Raw genomic sequence first — 20,306 nt, forward strand, 5'->3', positions numbered from 1 at the left:
TAAATTTGACATTATTGGGTCAGATAAATTAAAAAACGCATTCGGCTCATGTGATTGAACACTACTTCAGAATTGATGCCTCTTACTTTATTATTTGCTGATCTGTAAAATCTAAATTATTTAATATTGTTGCCATATTTGCAGATTTAAATCTGCTGTCATTGCCATAAATCAAGAAATGTGATCTAGATCTTAAAAAATTCAAAATCAGCTTAAATCAAATTATTTGCATTGCTTATTCTTATCAGCAATTTGATAAGCAAACAAGCAACAGTGGCAAAACATGTGATAGTTGATGCTTCAGGAATATTCGATTCGCTTACGTTAACCAGTCCCGGTATGTCCCTGAAATGGTCACAGATATTATTTCAGAACACTAAAAGAATATTTATGAGTTTTATTTAACATTCAATTATTGTTTATAGAATATATTGTAGTATTGCGTAATTGATAAAAATCATGGGTTTTTTTACTATAAACTATAAGCCTGCAAACTTATCCTAAAATTCCATCATAAGTTAATGCTAAATGTTCTGAACAGTTGCCCTCTCGAGATAAGTTAACAAACGTTATTCTGGCGCATTCGCCATAATAATAATGGTTAGCATGGACAGATGTTGATTTACTTTTGATATAATTTGAAAAACAGAAGTAATAAATATCATAATGTAAGAAAACTAAAAATATAAATATCTAAGTTAATCTATTTGATCATTTTTTTTTCAACAAATAATACAATATTTGCGAAGAATCAGCATCATTAGTATATTTAATAATAATATAAAATTAATCAAAAAAAGATACCATCATTTTAAATAATGATTCACATCCATACTCTAACAATAATAAATATATTATTAAACTAAAGCAACTGATATACATATATAAAAAATATTTTCTAAGCTACTCCTTCAAGGTAGGGCCGGCCATTCTGACTATTTACAGCTCCGTAGCTACGACTGTGAGCTAGCAGGCTCAAGTTAATTGATTCCTTTTCTGGCCAAACTTGACTTTTGTAACTGTTACAAGCTATTAGACTATTCATTGCTGGAGGCCTGCTTTGTTCGATTGAAATGCCGTTGGCCACAGTTCGAAGGCTAAAAAAGTTATAATTTTTTAAAACCGTGAGTATAAAATAAAAATATAAATGATATAAATAATAATTGTTGCGATAATAATTGTTTAAACCTGGTAATTTATATTACCCGGGACCTAGTCTGCAAATTGGTGAAATGGGTTTGTGATTTTTTGACTCTCTTAACTGCAGAACTATTAGAATTATACGGAACACCCATTATACGGAATATCCGAATATACAAAATACGGAATACAAAACCTGATTACAAGGCTGTTCGCGATATTGCCGGCTTGTCGACAAAAACGGAGTAATTATGGAATGCGATATTTGTAAGAAAAACAGCTCGCAAATTGAAATTTTTGCTTATGATGGTTGCAAAACTCGAATATGTAAAAATGAAGTGTTATTATTGATAAATACTTCGGAATACAAGCTGTTGTAGCTTAAGTTAAAACGGCACTTGAAATTCTAATGCGAAAAACATACCAAGGGTGAATCATTTTCTCTCTATCAAACACTGATTGAGGAGAAACGAAAACATATAGAAGCTAAAGAGAAGATCAGTTGTCTGGAAACAACAAATAAGGAATTATAAAAAATGGAGATGATAAAGAATGGAGAGAAAAAGCTTTAAAATACACAGAACGAGAGCAGGGGAACCTTTTCTGAGGTGGCCAGAAAAAGAAAATCGGAATCTGTTATTCTTATAAAGCCTATTGATGAACAGGATGGCATCTTAACTAAAAAGGAGATAAGGCAAAACATAGATCGTTCTTCTGAAATTGAAGTTTCGAAGTTTAGGTAAATTAGGGGAGTGTAAGGCAAAATGGAATATCAGGCAAAATGACATACTTTTCCATTCTACGGAGATTTTAAATATATTCGGCAACACTGTACCCAATTACTATAAGCTTACTCGCGGATGCGACTATTAGTAATGATCTGGCCATCAAACAGGGTTGTAGTGCTTGTCAAAAAAAGTTGTTGTTTATACGTGTTGGAGCAGGCAGAAAAGATTAAGGTATGTTATTACGTTTTTGTCACTTTTTGGCTTAATATAAATAAAACTGTTCACATTTGTATATAGTTTTGCAACCATTATAGGGTTGTATTTAATGTAGTGAAGTAGTTTTTTAATAGTGTTTTGTTTCAATAGATTTTAATGAAATAATTTAAAAAATGTTACCAAGATGACCTATCCCTTTGGAAGGCAAAATAACAGAGTATGTCGTTTTGCCTTTCAGTGTGAATATGCCGCTGATTATTCATTAATACAGGAATTTTGTTTTATAATGGCGTCTAACTACTCCAGAAAATCTAATCGCCAATCCTGGTCAACAGCAGACATGCAAAAGGCAATTGAGGCAGTTCGAGAAAAAAGAATGGGTTGGTTAAGGGCTTCTAAGGCATTCAATGTTCCACAGGCAACCCTGCGAAGGCATTATAATAACAAGAATTTGTACGCGTGAAGGGAAGAAAAGTCTGGGAAGATTTAGAAAATCCTTAAATGAAGAAATGGAAAAAGCTTTATTACAGCACATTTTGGATTTAGAGTCAAAATTTTTTGGGTTAACATAAATAGAGCTCCACACGGTTGCATACGAGCTTGCCGATCGTAGTGGTATACCACACCAGTTTAACAAAGTGAAAAAAATAGCTAGCAGAGAGTGGTTTCGTGATTTTATGTCAAGACATCCAACAATATCGCTCAGAAAGCCAGAAACAACGTCGGCAGCATGGGCCCGGGTCTTCAATAAAGAAGAGGTAGCAAAATATTTTCAGAACTTGGAAAAAATAGTTAAAAAGGAAAAAATAAACCCGACGATGATTTATAACATGGATGAAATTGGAATAACCAATGTCCAAAAAACTCAAAAGATTGTTGCTCAAAAAGGCAAGAAGCAAGTAGGGTCACTAAAAAGTGGAGAACGCGGATTTCATACAACTGCTGTGATTTGCGTAAGCAGCATTGGTAACTATATCCCTCCAGCTCTAATTTTTCCTACCAAAAAGAAAAATGAACTACTTTATGATGGAGCACCTCAAGGAACGCTTAAATTGTATAATAAACCTGCCTATATGTTAAAACCATTATTTTTTAAATGGATTATACATTTTGTTCAATATGTTAGACCCACTTTCGATAATAAAGCCCTGCTAATTTTGGATGGGCATACAAGTCACAAAGATTATAGTGCTCTAAAATATGCAAAAGAAAATTATGTAGTGGTTTTTTATTTACCAGCGCATTGTACCCATAGACTTCAACCACTAGATGTGTCATTTTTTGGACCTCTGGGATCCTATTATGATCAAGAAGTAACGAACTGGTTAAAAGCAAATCCTGGGAGGACAGTGTCGATGTATCACATTTCTTCACCGTTTGAAAAGGCGTACAATAAAGCAGCTACTGTAGGAATTGCTGTTAGTGGTTTTAGAGCAAGCCGGTATTTGCCCACTAAATCCACAAATTTTTACGGATCATCTTTTTGCCCCCAGTTTAGTAACATCACTGGTTGAGGATACCGAAAACACGGATATTGAAAATGCAGGTAAAAATTCACCTAACAAACATAATGATGATAAGGATGACAATAACCAACCCGGATGCTTAAAGGACAGTGGCTGTTCAACTTTCGGTAAGGTCCCTACTTTGAATAATAACGGAAATAAAATGGCAAATATATCGAAAATAGATAAAATTTTAGAAGAAATACACCCCAAACCTGTAGCTAAGATGGCAATAAAAAAATCAAGAAAGGAGTCTCAAAGTGTCTTAACAATTTCTCCATTTATTAACGAGTTAAAATAATTCGAAATAAAAAAAAGAGAAAGAGAAGTCAGGAAAAGTAATCGAGCCCGGGTTACTAAACAAGTTTTTCATGATTCAGATGAAGAACTTGAACCTTTTGGAAATGAATCAGAGGACGAGGATGATCCAGCGTGCATCTACTGCAATGAAGTTTTCAGTAGATCTAGGTCCAAGGAGCAATGGATAAAATGCCAACTCTACAAAATGTGGGCTTACACTGACTGCGCAGATGTGTCAAAAAAAACCAAGCAATTTATTTTTGATGCATGCAAAGATTAGTTTAAGCAAATGTATTTTTTAAAGAGTGGGATCTTTAGAATAATGTTTTCCTTTTGTTCTTTATGATTTTATTTGTTTTCATTAAAAGTTTACTTTATATACATTTGTTTAATAAATGTTTTAAACCGTACATATTTTTTGTTTTGAAATTTAATGTCATTATGAATATGTATGTCATTTGTTATGTCTATGTTATCTTGCCTACACGGTAGTGGGCAAAATGACACTTTGAGGTATTTGTTAAATATTTTATTTCTGGTGAACATGACCTGCTTTTAGTCTTAAACTTTTTTATATATAGTTTACATACACCAATAATATTTTAAACATTAGAATAACGCGTTTAACATTTTTTGAAAAAAAATTATGCGGTCTTAAATACAAAGTATGCCATTTTGCCTTACATTCCCCTAAGAAAGGTAGTGTTGTAATAGGCGGTTCAGATGAAAACCAGGTTGAGGATCTTCGGAGTCAATTGGAAAAGCAGTTAGGACAAAAGTATACTGTGCAGGTACTAACTTTATACAAACCTAAATTAAAAATAATTAATATTAGCAAGGATGATGCAGGCTTAGAAGATTCTGATAGTACAATAATAGATTTAATTGTTAAGTGGAATAACTTATTTGCGGAAGAAAATTTTCATATGGAAGTTCTAAAAAAATCAATAAATAATTTCAAAAATGTAAATCTTATTCTTAAAGTCGGTCCAATTACTCATAACAAAGTATTAACTTAGAAAAGGGTAAAACTTAGGTGGTCTAGGTGTCTCTAGTGATTTAGGTGTATGCTTTTAGTCATATAAGTGTTCTACAATGTATCCATTGTAAGGGCTTTAATCACTATGGTAAAGATTGTAAATCCGAACAAATTTGCTCAGAGTATTCTGGAAATCACTCTTATAAAGAATGTAGATCTTATTAAAAAAAATTTACAAATTATATGAAATCTAAAAAGTCAAATGTAAACTTAGATGCTATTCATGAAGCCTTAAGTCGAGAATCTCCTTACTTACTCAGATTAATTAGCTTATATAATGAAAAGATTGAATATTTATTAGACTGTATAGATCTCTCTTAATATGAATATTAATAATAAAAATAAACATGCCATACCTAAAATGGCACATTTAAGCTTAAGGTCAATATTTACGGAATTTCAGGAATTTTTAGATTTGATAGGGGGGTATGATTATGATGTGGCGGTAAGTGAAACTTGGCTGACTGCAAACGTCTCGCCAAATATGGTTTCCATAACTGGTTACAATTTTTATCGAAAATATGGGTCTACGGGCCGAGGTGAAGAGGTAGAATTTTTTATTAAATCTTACTTAAAGACTGAGATTTTAAATCTTACTAATGCTACAGATGTAGATTGAAAATATGTGGCTGAAAATTATTATTAACAAAGTGTCTATTATTGTATTTATTGTATATGCATGTTTAATAAAAGACGATTTATTATTATTATTATTATTATTATTATTATTATTATTATTATTATTATTATTATTATTATTATTATTATTATTATTATAAAGGTGTTTTTTTTTAGAGGCGGAGAACTTTAAATTGAAATTAAACACAAAATATTTTATTGATATGAACGAATTTGCTTTTATATTAAAGAATTTTTTTTGGCATCAATATTTAAAAATGATTTCAGGCATGTGACCCCCATGGCTGGTACGTGGCGTAATCTAGAGATCCAATTTTCACACACTCTTTCCAGTACTGCAGGCTGTATTTCGGCAATCATGCGTCAATCAACGAGCTGGCCAGTGTACAGGTCCATTCCTTGAAATTATTCGTTGCTCGAATGTCTCTTGCAGTAAATTAATTGTTTGGCGCGCTGTATGGCACATGGCACCGTCCTGCTGAAACCACATTTCTGCAACGCCTGCAACGGCTTCCAATTGAGGCACAAAAAAGTTGGTTATCATGTTTCTGTATCGCTCACCGTTTACTGTAACGTTCTGACCATCAGCATTTCTGAAGACATAAGGACCAATGATTCCACCGTCCCATAAAGCGCACCAAACGGTTAGTTTTTCTGGATGTAACGGTTTTTCGCCAATAGCTCGTGGATTCTCATCCCCCCAAATTTGGCAATTCTGCTTGTTTACATAGCCATTTAACCAAAAGTGTGCTTCATCACTGAACAAAATTTTCATATGAAATCGTGGATCAACAGCAATCTTTCCTTCCGCCCATTCAGCTAATGTACGGCGCAAAAGATGATCCTGGGGTTTCAACTCCTGGACAAGTTGAATTTTATATGCTCGCAATCCGAGATATTTGCGCAAAATTTTCCATAAAGTGGATGGACATAAGTTCACTTCTTGAGAACGACGACGAATTGACACATTTGGATCATTATCAACACTATGCTGCACAGCAGCTATCGCTTGTTGCGTGCGCACTGTACCGCGTCTTACGGGATGCGTATTATCGACTAGAGTAAAAGTATTGCGAAAACGATCAACAGTTTCTCGAATTAATATCTATGAAGGACGATTATGAGCAGCATAAATACGTGAGTTTTATGCCCGATGTGTTTCTCGAATAGAACCATGTCTTTCAAAATAAAATTGAACAATTTGGAAACGTTGCTCCAGCGTGAGTCTGTTCATGCTGAATTGCCAAACCAAACTAATTTAAAAATAACCCAGAACTGTCAAATGTTGCTGAACGAAAGTTCTCCGTCTCTAAAAAAAACACATAAGGGTATTTGAATACAAAATTTGGGTTATAAAAATGTATAAGATAAACTTATGTTTTGCAAATTGCCTTGTTATTATATTTATTTGGTTGTTTCTACTTTATAAAGAGAAGAATGCATACACAACTTAACTTTTTGTGTAATAAATTGTTAAATTATTCATACAGGGTGGCCTATCAAACATGTACTGCAAGGCAAAACCAGTTTGTTTTTGAAGGAGAGAAGTTTTGCTACATAGAAAACATAGCAAACCTTCAAGCTTTTTATTAGAGGTTGTCATTCCTCATTTTTTTTCCAATGGAAATGGAGATTTATCTTTAAAAAAAATTAATTCCTAATACGTTGCTGCAAAGTTTTTTAAAATCGATTCTCTTTTAGTAAATATTAGAGCTTTGAAATAAAAACAATACGTTTGACGAAAAATCCAAAAATCAAATAAATTTTTCTTCAATAACACACTTAACACTTCCAGAAGTATGGGCAGATAATGTAAATTCAATTGAAGCCCTTTTTTCCTTATTGAAAATTATTTTTATTTATTATTTGAGCCGCTCAGAGGAAAAGTGGTATATGTCAGTATTTTTTAATTTTTGAGTTATACTATTAATTATGTTTCTACTGGTCTAATATATTCAGTCGAAAACTGGTATAAGTCAAAATTTTAACTTAGCTAAGATAAGAGCTTCCTAACGTTATTCCTCTCAACATAATGGATTCGTTCGCTGGAATAGTGGTTATAAGTCAAGGCACCACGCTGTTCCGATGTCGCGCCAGGTCCTATTAAACTCGCTTTTTCTTGTTTAGTCAGGTTTTTTTAGTGTTATGGTACGTAGTGTGTAGATCAGTTACTGTAGCTAAGAAAAAAGATATGATAGAACTTCTTCAGTGGATTCCCCCGATTCAGCATCAGTTCTTTCTGGACTTACTGACAAAAGAAGATGCTGTTGACAGTGGTCCATTATCCGATTCTGATGAAGATTAATTTGTTTAATAACTTGTTCTTACTCTCCTTACTGTAAGTTTAGTATGTAAGATAAGTAGTAGTAATGTTTTGCTCTTCAAGCTCTATATTTTTTGAACACTTTTATCAGTAATATATATCATAGTAAACATACTACAGCTATTATTTTTCTTTGGTTCATCAGTTTTGTGAAATTTGGTTAACTTTTACGAGGAAAAGTGATATAACTCTCCAAGTTATACCACTTTCCCGCTATGTTTTTGAAAAAAACTTACTGGAAGTAAGTTTTACATTGGGCGGCCAAAAATGTAATTAATGGGCGCAATCAGTAAAAATGTTTACCATATGAAATTTTAGTACAGGGTTATTATAAATATGTACAAAAAAGTAAAGAATATGTTACTGTGATTTTTTAATTCATCCAGATTCAAAATATCAATTTTCTAAATTTCTACTTTAAGGGAGTTAGACCACTTTTCCGCTGAACGGCTCATTTACCTTATGATTTAAGATAAAATGCCATCAACCCAGCTCTTTACAATATCATAGAGAACGACCCTTTAAATAATGAGCAAAAATTTATTTTCCAATAAGAGATTCTCCATATTATTCTCTAAAGCAAACACTTAGCGAGTAATGCGGGAGACCTTATTTCGGAGTTATTTATTTAAATCGCAAGTTTAAATCAGAAAGCAAGATTGGATGAAGCAGTGCAATTGAGTGGCTTCCTTGGTTACCAGACTTAAGTAGCCTCGATTTTTTTGTGAAGACAAAGTTTACAATACTTCACATATAAGTACAAATCCAGTTTCAGAATGTATGAAAATATTTTATACGACAATGATGTGAATGGTCAAAACTTCTTCGTTTGAGAAACAAACTTGGCGTGTTTTTGGATTTTACCGAAAAGTTCTTTTTCACCCTGTAATAGCTTGCATTATAAAAAATGCATGTAAATTATTATGATTTTCCACTAAAATACTTATCTTTATATTTAATTTTTACTACGTTAACCATGTAATTATTTTTATTAATTTATGTTTAAGTAAAAATACCTCTAAGCAATAAAATTAGAATTAATTTCAAATATTTTCATAACTCTCTGTAAATTCCTGTGCATACTTTTAAGATTATGTAAATAATGGATAACCATGTAATAATACAGCGCCCTCAGGATGGACTCTGGCACATGGAAAGAGGCGAGCCAAAAACAAGAAGATTCAGCAAACCCGTCCTAAACCTCTGTTTGGAACCAGTGATGTGAAATCTGGTCTCAAAATAGCTGAAAAAAAGGCATATATATTTCTATCAGGTCTTGCCCCAGAGGTTGAGCCTGAAGACATAGTAAACTTCTTGCGGGACAATCACTTGGAGATAGGTTGCCCATGTGACAAAATGAAGACAAAGCTTACCAGAAAAAGCTCTTTCAACTGGAGATTCCCTATGGAAAGAAAAATGAGTATCTCAATGCCAACCTGTGGCCGACAGGCATTGTTGTGAACCATTTTTTGAATGTACAGCGCCGGAATGGAAATGCTCCTCTCCAGAATTGGGTAAACCAAATAAAAAATTAGCTTGTAAATCAGAAATAAAGATTTTGCATGCAAATGTACAATGTATTCGTAACAAAATTTTAGAATTTGAGGTACTCTTCATAGAAGGTAATTATAGTTGTATTTGTTTGAATGAACACTGGCTTGTATCTGCTGAACTATCCTCACTAACATTTACTAGGTACAGGGTCTCTGCGGCTTTTTGCAGGACTGTGAGGCTTCATGGCGGAGTTGCAGTGTTGTTGAGAGATGATGTTGAGGATGCCAAGCTTCAGATGTCCCGGCTATCTGAGGAGGTGCATTGTGAGGTCTCTGAAGTCTTTCTAACGTCTCTTAATACATATCTTGTCACTCTTTATAGGTCTCCCAGCAGGTATTACAATAGATTTTTAAAGATTTTGACCAGTGTTTTTGATTCACTTGACATTTCAAAAAATATCATTTTAACTGGAGACTTCAATATACATTTTCTGGATTCTGCGGACTTTAGGGTAGCCCCCCTTGTGGACCTGCTACTTTCATATGGTTTGTATAAAACTGTACAGTTCAAAACTAGGCATAGTTCCTGTCTTAATAATATTTTTACAAATATTAACATAAATAGCTTTACCTCTGAGCCAATTGATCTTGATGCTTTATCGGACCATACAGGAATTGTGTCTACGTTTAAGTCATTGGGGCAGGTTGGGGGCGGTGGCGTTAGGGTGAATTACAGGCCAAACACTGACAGAGGTTTGTTCAATGTTTACAATGCTGTCGAATCAATTAACTTTAACTTCATTCTCAATACCAACCAAGATATAAACAGCAGATGTGAAACCTTCACCGGTTTAATAGGTAATGCTATGGAGAAAAGTTTCCCTATTAAATCTAAAATCTTTAAATCGGGCCCTAAAGAAAACAAACCTTCATGGTTTAATGAACATCTTAGGAACATGAGGGAAAGGTTACGAGCACTATATAGTATTCATTTGCAGCATCCTACTATGGTTTCTAAGCAAGAGTTAACTCAGTATAAAAAGTCCCATCGGGGAGAGCTGTGCAAAGCCAAAAAAGCTGCAAATGACAACTTTATTAGGAGCTCGGAACACAAGCAGACAGCAATGTGGAGTTTAATTAGTTTAAAAAATGCTACATCTATTTCTTCAAAAAATCAAACTGCTCAAATTTTCAATACCTTTTTTGTTAACATTGCAGAAAGTATAGTCTCAGAATTACCTACACCCACAAACAATTTTTCCAAATTTTTAACTCCTGGTAGATTCACCACTGACTCTTTTAAATTTCATGAGGTGACTTTCAATGTGGTTAGAGATAAAATAAACTCTCTTAAAAATAAAAAGAGCCTTTTGATCTTAACGTTAAACTTATTAAAACAATTAAAAATATTATCATTTATCGATTGACAAATCTCTTAAATGCCTGCATAAAAGAAAACATTTTTCCTACATCCTATAAGGTGGCTAAAGTGATACCAATATATAAAAACAAAGGTTAGTTAATGATGTGTCAAACTATCGCCCAATATCACTGTTGCCAATTTTCTCAAAGATTCTGGAATCACTCATGAAGGATCAAATGTACCAATATTTTGAAAATAACAATCTCCTTGTGCAGGGTCAGTTTGGTTTCAGGAGTAGCAGGTCAACTGCATTGGCTATTGAGAGTTTAGTGGATTTTTCATCAAGGGGTCTGTAAATGGGTTTTGACACCTATGCTTCATTTTTGGACCTGACAAAGGCCTTTGACTATGTATCTTATAAAATTTTATTAAGCAAGTTCTGTTACTACAACTTTTATTCAGAGAGCATTGCCTTTGTCAGATCATACCTGTATGGCCGACTCCAATATGTGTCATACAATGCTAGTGTATCTGACAAACAGATATCATGGAGTACCACAAGGATCCGTTCTAGGCCCACTATTATTCCTTATTTATGTAAATGACTTGCCTTATTTTACAGACCGGGCACATGAGCATAAGCTGATCATGTTTGCTGATGGCACTACTCTACTCCAGCATCATCACGCGGCAAAACAGAAAATCGCCATTACAGAGGAAATAGAGAGTAAAATGAGGGAATGGTTTGTAGCAAACAAACTAAACCTTAATGCTTCAAAAACACAGCATCTAAATTTTTCACTTCGAAACTCTCAAATAGATCTGCCACAGGATGAATCTGTTAAGTTCTTGGGTGTACTCTGGTCTCACTTGGAAAAACCAAATTATTCAGCTGGCATCAAAGTTATCAAAAATAACCTTTCTAATAAGAAATCTATCCAGCTCTGTATCAAGGGAAGTTTTGTTGTTGGCTTATCATGGTTACTTTAGCTTCGTTAGTTGCTGTGCTGAACTGGGGTCACTCCACTCATGGGGAGAAGACATCTGGTTTATAGCGCAGATGCATAAGAGCTATGACTGGCTTGGGGCACCGTGACGGTTGTCGATACTGTTATTCTGAACTTCGCATCCTCACTTTTCTATGTTTATTCATCTTGCAATGTTTGACTTTTATAAAAAATAATCTACCATCATATTTAACACACAGTAATATACATCAGTATTCAACTCGAAACAGTCTGAATATTTTGCCGGAATTTCGCAGTCTTGGGAGAACCTGCAGAGGAACTGTTTATCATGGAATTTGTTTCTATAATGTGTTACCATCGCAGGTTAGGGAACTTAATGAATAGGCTTTTATTAAAAAAATTAAAAATTATTTTTTAAAAAAGTCTTTTTATTCATTTGAAGAGTACCTAAATAATAACTGTTTTATAAATATTGTGTGTCTATTATAAGTATTTTTAAATTGAGTGTCTGTAGATTTTAATTATGTATAAACTTTAGAATCTTACTGCATATGTGCGTATATAATTTTTATTTATTATTTTAGTTAATACTTAACTTTTAAATCATGAAATTGCATTTTTTATATTACCGTTTATATTGACTTGTAAAACACTATGTGTAATATTACGAATAATAAAATAAAAATAAATATGTGTTTTCTCTCCCACTACCCCCATTTGATTCAATCAGAAAGCTACTAAAATTGAAAACATATAATCAGTTGAATAATCCTTTAAGACCTTACTGACGATGACCATGATAAATTATTGAAAGAAGTGATACAGATGGTCGTGCCTGATGAAAAAAAATAATACAGTGATCTATTATGTAGTAGGAATTAGGTAATCAGAATTAGAAACTTTGAAATTCGTTTTTAGGGAAAGTACTACATTTTTAGCACCTCTTTATCATGTCATTCAAGTCATTATAGTCAGACAACAGTTTGATTATTTAATTGGTTTAACGACTAATATTTGACTCTTTTTAAAAAAAACCATAATAATTTTCTTCAAACTGTTTCAAATTATTATTTTTTTGCTTTCTAAAATATACATATCAAAAGTTTTAACATTATTACTTCGTATAACAAATTTCCATTTAAATTATTTTACATAGATAGCACGTCATTATATTATGTATATTTTCCATTAATGTCCTCACATTCTGTAAGAAACTATACAGCGGACCAAAAGTTTTTAAGACAATGGCATAGTTAAATCATTTGTAAAAATTCTTTACTATCATATTTTTAATATAATATGTTAATACTAGTTAATAATATTTATATATTACGTACCTTTTTCCAGGGTTTTCTATGGCCTGAGATTCAGAACCCCCGTAGTCTTCATCAGAAATCTTCTCGTCTTTAATTTCCACGTAACTCGGTGGTGGCTTAGCAACCCCCAGGAATATGACTGTCGCTATACCAACAATCAAATGAATTACCACGATAAATAAAGAAGCGTATCTAAATCCCACAGTATCATAAAGAATACCAGCTATGGATGGGCCGATAAATGCACCAAGAGCAAATGAACTAGTCCAGAGTCCTGATACTAGGGCATATGTTTCTAGGTTGTTCGGGAATCCATATGCTCTAAAAAGAATAAGAGCTACAATTTATAAAATATATTATAATATATAGGATGTCACAAAAATCAACGATAAGCGGAAAACGGGCAATAGCCTGTAAATAAATTATACTACTACTTTTAAAATTATAGGCATTCATAGAAAACCGAAAAAAATTGACACCCCCTGTTCATCTTTTTAGTACTGTGGTTACACATTTTTGAACTTCTTTTTTATGATAACCCTGATTTTTGCATTTAGAAATAGTTAAAGATTTAATTCTTAAATTTTAGTAGTGAATTCTGTCCGAAATGTAATTTTGTTGTATAGGTAGGGAGGACTGCGATATTTTATTAATTTTAAGAGTCTTAACCATTTTTGAGTCTTAACCATCCAGACAAGGTCCATAAACCACATCATAATGTTTAAAATTTGACAACACGAGAGGATCGCATAGCTCACGTTTAATATTCAGATCTATGTAATGTCTATAAAAATACATGGTTTTTAGAGTACAATAAGACTTTTTAAGATTATTTAATATGTGATCACTAAAATGTAGCTGTGAATTAAGTGTCAAACCTAAACTCTTGGTGCTCTCAACTACTTGAAGTTTTTAATGTCCAACAAATAAAGAAACTTCTTCATTCAAACACCACTTTTCACATTTTTAAGAAAATTGTGTCTTTTGACTATCATTTCCCAACTTTAACTAACTGTCCTAGAAAAGAAACTTACTTCACTGTTTGGCAAGTGATTTCAAGTTGGCGTATCTATTCTAGATTTCAAAATAGTAGAATACTTGCTAGATTATTCGTACAATAGGGTGTTTTTTTTTAGTACATAGTTAATTGTACGCCCTTACTCTAAGCTAAGTTAATAATTGTACAGTCGAAATAAGTAAAATAAAACTTTACATAAGTCGCAACTAATGATCAAATTGTCTGTTTTAATTCTTAATACGATGTTTTAAATTGGATTAGTGTACACTTTTTATTAATTGTTGTTCCATGTAAAGTAGGTAAATTTAACTAACTTATGTAAATTGGATTAACATGGCGCCAGGCTATTCTTCTTCCCCGCCCTATCTACCTGTACGTGTATTTCCTATTTACAAATACCCCTACCAAAGTATATAGATTTCAACAATTTTTGTTAGACTGTGATTCAATTTTTGTTAGACTGTGCCCCTACAGGTTAAGTAAGACAGATAGTGACGCAACTTACGTCATTAATTAAGACGTTTGCTACTGCAGTACTTGCTAACCTGTTGTTTCCTACGCATCTTTCTGTATTCGAGTTGATAACGTGTTTTATTTATTTTGGCTTTTTTGGGATTTTTCGTCAATTTGGCTTGATTTATTGGACTTGATTTGGATTTTCGCTCTTTTCTGGACTATCGATAACTGTGTGATTGTTTAGTTAATAAAAAAATTATGCCAGATCGTTATACTACGCGGGAATATGCTAACATGCATTTTATCTATGGAGAATGTCGATGCAATGCTAATGTTACCGTTAGACTGTATGGTTAAAGGTATCCAAATGAAGATTACAGAGTATTTCTAAATGTGCATCGATTACTTCTCAAGGGGCGATTCTCAAATCAATTGGAGGGTGCAGGCAGACTCCGCTTGTCCTACAAGGCCGAAAAAAAAACAGTTACATCCCTACCACGTACGAGTACAAAGTTTATTACCTCGAGACTACCCAGCAAGACCTGAATTTTGTCAAATAATGTTGCAAAGACATAGAGAAGATCCGCGATTCTTGGAAAGAAGAATCGACTTTTAAAAAAGATAGATACATACATCTCCACAACATACATGAGTGGCATGTGGCAAATCCACATTTACATCGAGAGGACCGGTCACAATACCAGTTTAAAGTAAATGTGTGGACAGGAATACTTAATCATAGAGTTATTGGACCATTCGAGTTGCGGGAAAATTTGAACGCCGAAGTTTACCTAGATTTCTTGGAAAATCATTTACCAGACTTACTACATGTGCCAATTAATATTTACCGAAACATGTGGTTTCAACAAGATAACTGCCCGGCCTACCCTGCTTGTCCAGTAAGGGAATTTCTGGACAGGGAATACCCAAACAGGGGGATAGGGCTGGGTGGAACAATGGCGTGGCCGCCACGTTCACCCGATTTAAATCCTTTGGATTTCTTTTATTGGGGAGTAATAATAGACAGTCTACAACAATCGTATATTAGCTGAACTGCGCCGAAAAATCCAGGCAGCCGCCGAACAGATCAACAATGGCAATGGAAGATTTACCCGATTAATAACGCGATCTTTTCTAAAAAGGTGTAGAATGTGTAATAGGAATGAGGGCATACAATTTGAGCATTTGTAGTGACTCTATTTAAAGTTTGATTTCCCTTATTTTGATTTTTTTTTATTTATTTATTGTAATTCTACAACTTATTAACTTAGCTTAGAGTAGCGGGGTACATTTGATTATGTACTAAAATAAATACCTCTATTGAACCAATAATCTAGCAAGTATCTTACCATTTACAAATCTAGATTAGATACGCCAACTTTTGAAATCTATTGCCAAAAAATGGAGTAATTTTTCTTTCCAGGACAGCTAGTTAAAGTTGGGAAATGATGGTCAAAAGACACAATTTTCAACACAAGGTGAGCAAAAATTTGATAATTTCTTAAAAATGTAAACAGTTATGTTTGAATTTAATTTTGTAATTTATCGAAGAGTTATACAGGATTGCACTAAAAAAAATTGGCAAGAAATTCAAAAATTTGTAACCACAGTACTAAAAAGATCAACAGAAGGTGTCTATTTTTTTTAGTTTTCTATGTATGTCTATAATTTGAAAAATAATAGAATTTTTAAATATTTTTTTTAAATCCCTGAGCAGCTGATCTACTGCCCATTTTCTGCTTATCATTGATTTTTGACACACCCTTTATATGTATGAAATAATATACTATTCGAAAATAAAAATTTAAATAATAGAAATTAGTAAATAAAATATATGCATAGATGTGTCAGATGTGGCCCTCCTCCACATCGCACGTGAATTGGGGGAAGGGACTTAAATTTCGCCACACTGTGTCCAGTTTCCAGGATAAGGAAGGAAAAAAATAGCATATTGGCCTCTTCTGGATCAAAATATTCCGGATATAGTCTATAGTCTCCCGTGGATTTCCGGGTGAAGGCTAGTAAATCTATGTAATACAAGCGGTCTGAACATGACCGCCGTGGACCAATAGTAGAGACTAGTAGAAATGAAAGTGAACTTGGAAACAACCAAGGTCCATATGTAGTATCCTGTCGTATCTCGGATACGACCTCCACACCCGATTAGGCACAACGTCGGACTCGCTGTCTTCATTAGAAGCGATATATTTAGCTAGCGGCAAGAAGCTATGGAACCACGAATGTTCGATACTATGAGGTTCAAAATAACAACTGAAAAATCCAAAAAGTATTTCTGCTTCATCTACAGGCCACCAAGAGTTACACAATATAGAAGGCTTTTCACTAACTTGGTTGATAAAATCGACAGTGGGAGCAAGCCCTTCAAGTGCAGAAATTATTGCGGGAGGCTTTAACATCCACATTGTCAACTGGTTAACGTATTCGTAACGATGGGGAAAGTCGAGCAAAGGACTTTACGATTAGTTACGGCCTAAGCTTACCTGCTAGCCTTCTGAATCCGTTTCTTTGGATTCATCTTTCGACGGATCCTGACTCCTACAATAGTACTGCACACATATAATATAACTTCACCATTAGAAACATCAGATCATAAATTAATAACCGAAACAAGTAAACTAGATATAAAAACTCAGGATTCGCCTATGCTGCGTAAAGTTTGGCATTATAGATCAGCCAACTGGAGACATTTAAAACAGTTTCTCTTTTCGTTTCCTTAAAATGAGGTCGGTTTCAAGACCAATAAACCTTAAATGTGCGAAAGAGATTTCAGAAGGTATGTGGTTCGATAACAGTTGCACCAAGACAATCAGTCAACAACAAAAATGCTGCTTCTCGCAAATGGTGCCAAGACCAAGGCCCTGCAAATCGCGTCAACTTTTTTGCCTTGAGAAATGCGTGCAAGCAGACGATCGATACCTGTAATGAAAAATATAATAAGAGAGTGAGGAAGAACTTCTTAATTCCCCAAATGGGTCAAAATTATTTTGGTCTCTAGCAAAAGCAGTTGGTCAAGGTTTCTGTAGGTCAAAAATTCCATCATTAACTAGTAAAGATGGTTTCATTGCAATGACCGCAATAAAAAAGGCAGACTTGCTGGGTCAGATATTCGCATCAATCTCTACTGTACACTCAAGGCAAAACACCACCATTGACTTTGCCAAGAAAGGTTTCTTCAATGTCAGAGATAGTCTTCCCTCACAGATCTTAAGAAAGGTCTCAAAAGCTTGAACACAAGGCCACCGGTCCTGATGCCTATTGCCAGTAGTATTAAAAAAATATGCGATCGTACTAACATCACCGCTGTGCAAACTGTTTTCTCTTTCTTCCAGAAGAGGTATCTTCCCTCGATACTGTAAACTTGCGCAGATTCAATTGGTACCCAAAGAAGGAAAAAAGACAGTGCCCATGAATTACCGCTCGATTACTTTAGTCCTGGTAATCACCAAGGTAATGGAGAAACTTCTCATCTAGTAAACTCTGAAATACCTGGAATCCACTAACACTATTAGTGACTGTCAGTATAGCTTTTGAAAACATATTTCTACAGGCGGTCTGTTGGTCTGAAACATGGTGAATCCCATGCAATCGCCTTAGATATTTCAAAGGCATTCCATAGGGTCTGGCATGAAAACCTATTTTACCCTCACTCTCGTTGCTTGTCGTGGAAGCTTCCTCAAAAACCTGTTCATCAGGTTGTCATTGATAAATACATCTATACTATATAATCTCTTGATTTATGAGACTTGGACTTTGAGTTTATTTTCTCCTCCCTTTGGTCATATATTTAAGTCTCTTTGCGAATAATGCTTCTAAAAAAATAACTTCCTTCTTTCCACTTTCTTTCGTTCTACCTTCTTTCTTTTATAATTATATCAATGTCCTTCTCGACAAGACTTCTAATATAATTTACAGCTTTGCTAATTACAGAACATGGTGTCTTCCTTCAACTTGCCCAACCAGATGGCTTCAGCCATTGCTGTATTAAAACGATACAGCACAACAGCCTTTAACGCTTAACAAGGCACAGATCCATTTATCACTTGAGTGTTGCTCTCATATATGGAGCTCTGCACCCCAACACCCTTTAAAGCTACTTGAATCCATTCAGAACGTCTTATAAAAGTTCCAGAGATAACTGAAGCTTAGACATTCTGTCGCATAGAAGGACTGGTTGACTTTGTTGACTGGCCCATATCATTCTACTTAGAGGCATACACGCAAGATCTTCTCGATAGACAGATGCAACTCATATAATATCTAGTGCATTTGCAGACTCTTAGAACGTCACTTTATCGACAGTGCTTTTTATGGAGAAGTGCGAGTCCGAAGAATCAAATTCCAAAGCACTTCTTTCAACTCGCAGAACTTTAAGAAAAATATTTAAAGACACCTTCGTAGCACTGGCGCTACTCGTGATACTCGAGTAGCATAGGTTCTTATAAATTGTAACTTTAAACAAGTGGAAAAAAATGATTCTTATTACACTTAGTTACATTGCTTCATAGCGCACAGAGGTCTTAGGACTCCCTAAGTAAATATTTGGTATATATTTGTTATAAGCTTGGAAATAATACTTACATTGAAGTTTTAAGGGCGTCTCCAAATGAAGCAACTAGCTGAGCGCCCATTCCCAGACCATGAAGAACTAATCCAACAATAGTTAGCCAGAATATCCTGCAAGACACAAAATTAAAAACGTGAATAAATGCCCTAATAACAGCAGCATACAATGGTGTTCAAATAAAAATGTGTTGTACTTATATAAATCTTTAAATGGCATATAAAAGTGATATACACACATGGCTAACTTAGCTCTTGAGTGTGAAAACTAATGTAAATCATTTCAGTAACATATTTAAGTGATCAGTTAAAATAAAAACGTTTTTCCTACAATACCCTTTAGTAATTAGAATTCGATTTACATTAAACGTACAGAAGGCTGAGATGTTCGGCATATTGCATTTCTCCTCTCGTGGCAAACTAAGAGTCTTTGTAAATGCAAATACAAAAAAAATCAAGCATTCCTTGTTTTTCCTCTTTACTCAAAGGGATTAAACATTTTTTAAATCAACTACCAGAAAAACACAAGTTTTAGCAATATCGTTTTCAAAATGTATCTACAACTTATCATTGATCACCAGCAACCACTTTTGCAGGAATAACTTTGCCGGAATAAATTACATGCTGAGTTTACTTTTGCCTTCTTTATAATATTTCTTTTATATTCATCACTATTACCAATATCTTTTTTTCATTTTTTTTTGTAATGTCCACTTAACTTTCTAAACTAGAACTCATTTTTTACCTTGATACAATATTCCAATAATTAGAGAAGGATAAACATCTGTTGTTCGGTTGTTTATATACAATTTTATCTGATGTACTGACACACCGTACTGTACACAAGTTAGTACATCAGTACTGTACACAGGCAAAGTTAATGCTGTTTAAGTATATTGTAGCGTTTTTATGCTTTTATAATTTAATATTGTATGAAAATAGTACTGATCGCGACATCTAGTGTAAAGTTGATTAATGGCATTGTAAAAAAACAAGAACTCCTAGATGGCGTTAGCTATCCTTCGTTTTGAATTTTAAGCAATTTACAGGAATCAGGTTGTTTTTCTCTCCCTCTCTGAATAACGTGATTTTTATATTAACATGAACTTTTTACGTATTAGCATTTTTGATATCGGGCGGCTGTTCATTGTGTTTCCTGTAATTTGAATGATTTGCTTTTTGAGATTACATTCATTTCCATACTCGGTGCAACTTAAATCT

General features: G+C 33.8%; 1 protein-coding gene across 1 annotated transcript in view; it reads right to left on the reverse strand.

The window, feature by feature from the left end:
- Window positions 1–751: 751 nt before the first annotated feature.
- LOC126745629 (MFS-type transporter SLC18B1-like) overlaps window positions 752–20,306 on the reverse strand; it is a 77,695-nt gene continuing 58,140 nt past the window's right edge. Inside the window, exons 6-8 of the mRNA XM_050453560.1 lie at window positions 19,104–19,199; window positions 13,052–13,351; window positions 752–1,097 (exon numbers count right to left, since the gene is read on the reverse strand). Of these exons, the coding sequence (XP_050309517.1) occupies window positions 899–1,097; window positions 13,052–13,351; window positions 19,104–19,199 (595 nt within the window). The 3' untranslated portion in view covers window positions 752–898. The remainder of the gene's footprint in view (window positions 1,098–13,051; window positions 13,352–19,103; window positions 19,200–20,306) is intronic.

Source organism: Anthonomus grandis, chromosome 16 (genome assembly GCF_022605725.1).
Source record: "Anthonomus grandis grandis chromosome 16, icAntGran1.3, whole genome shotgun sequence".
Taxonomy (NCBI): domain Eukaryota; kingdom Metazoa; phylum Arthropoda; class Insecta; order Coleoptera; family Curculionidae; genus Anthonomus; species Anthonomus grandis.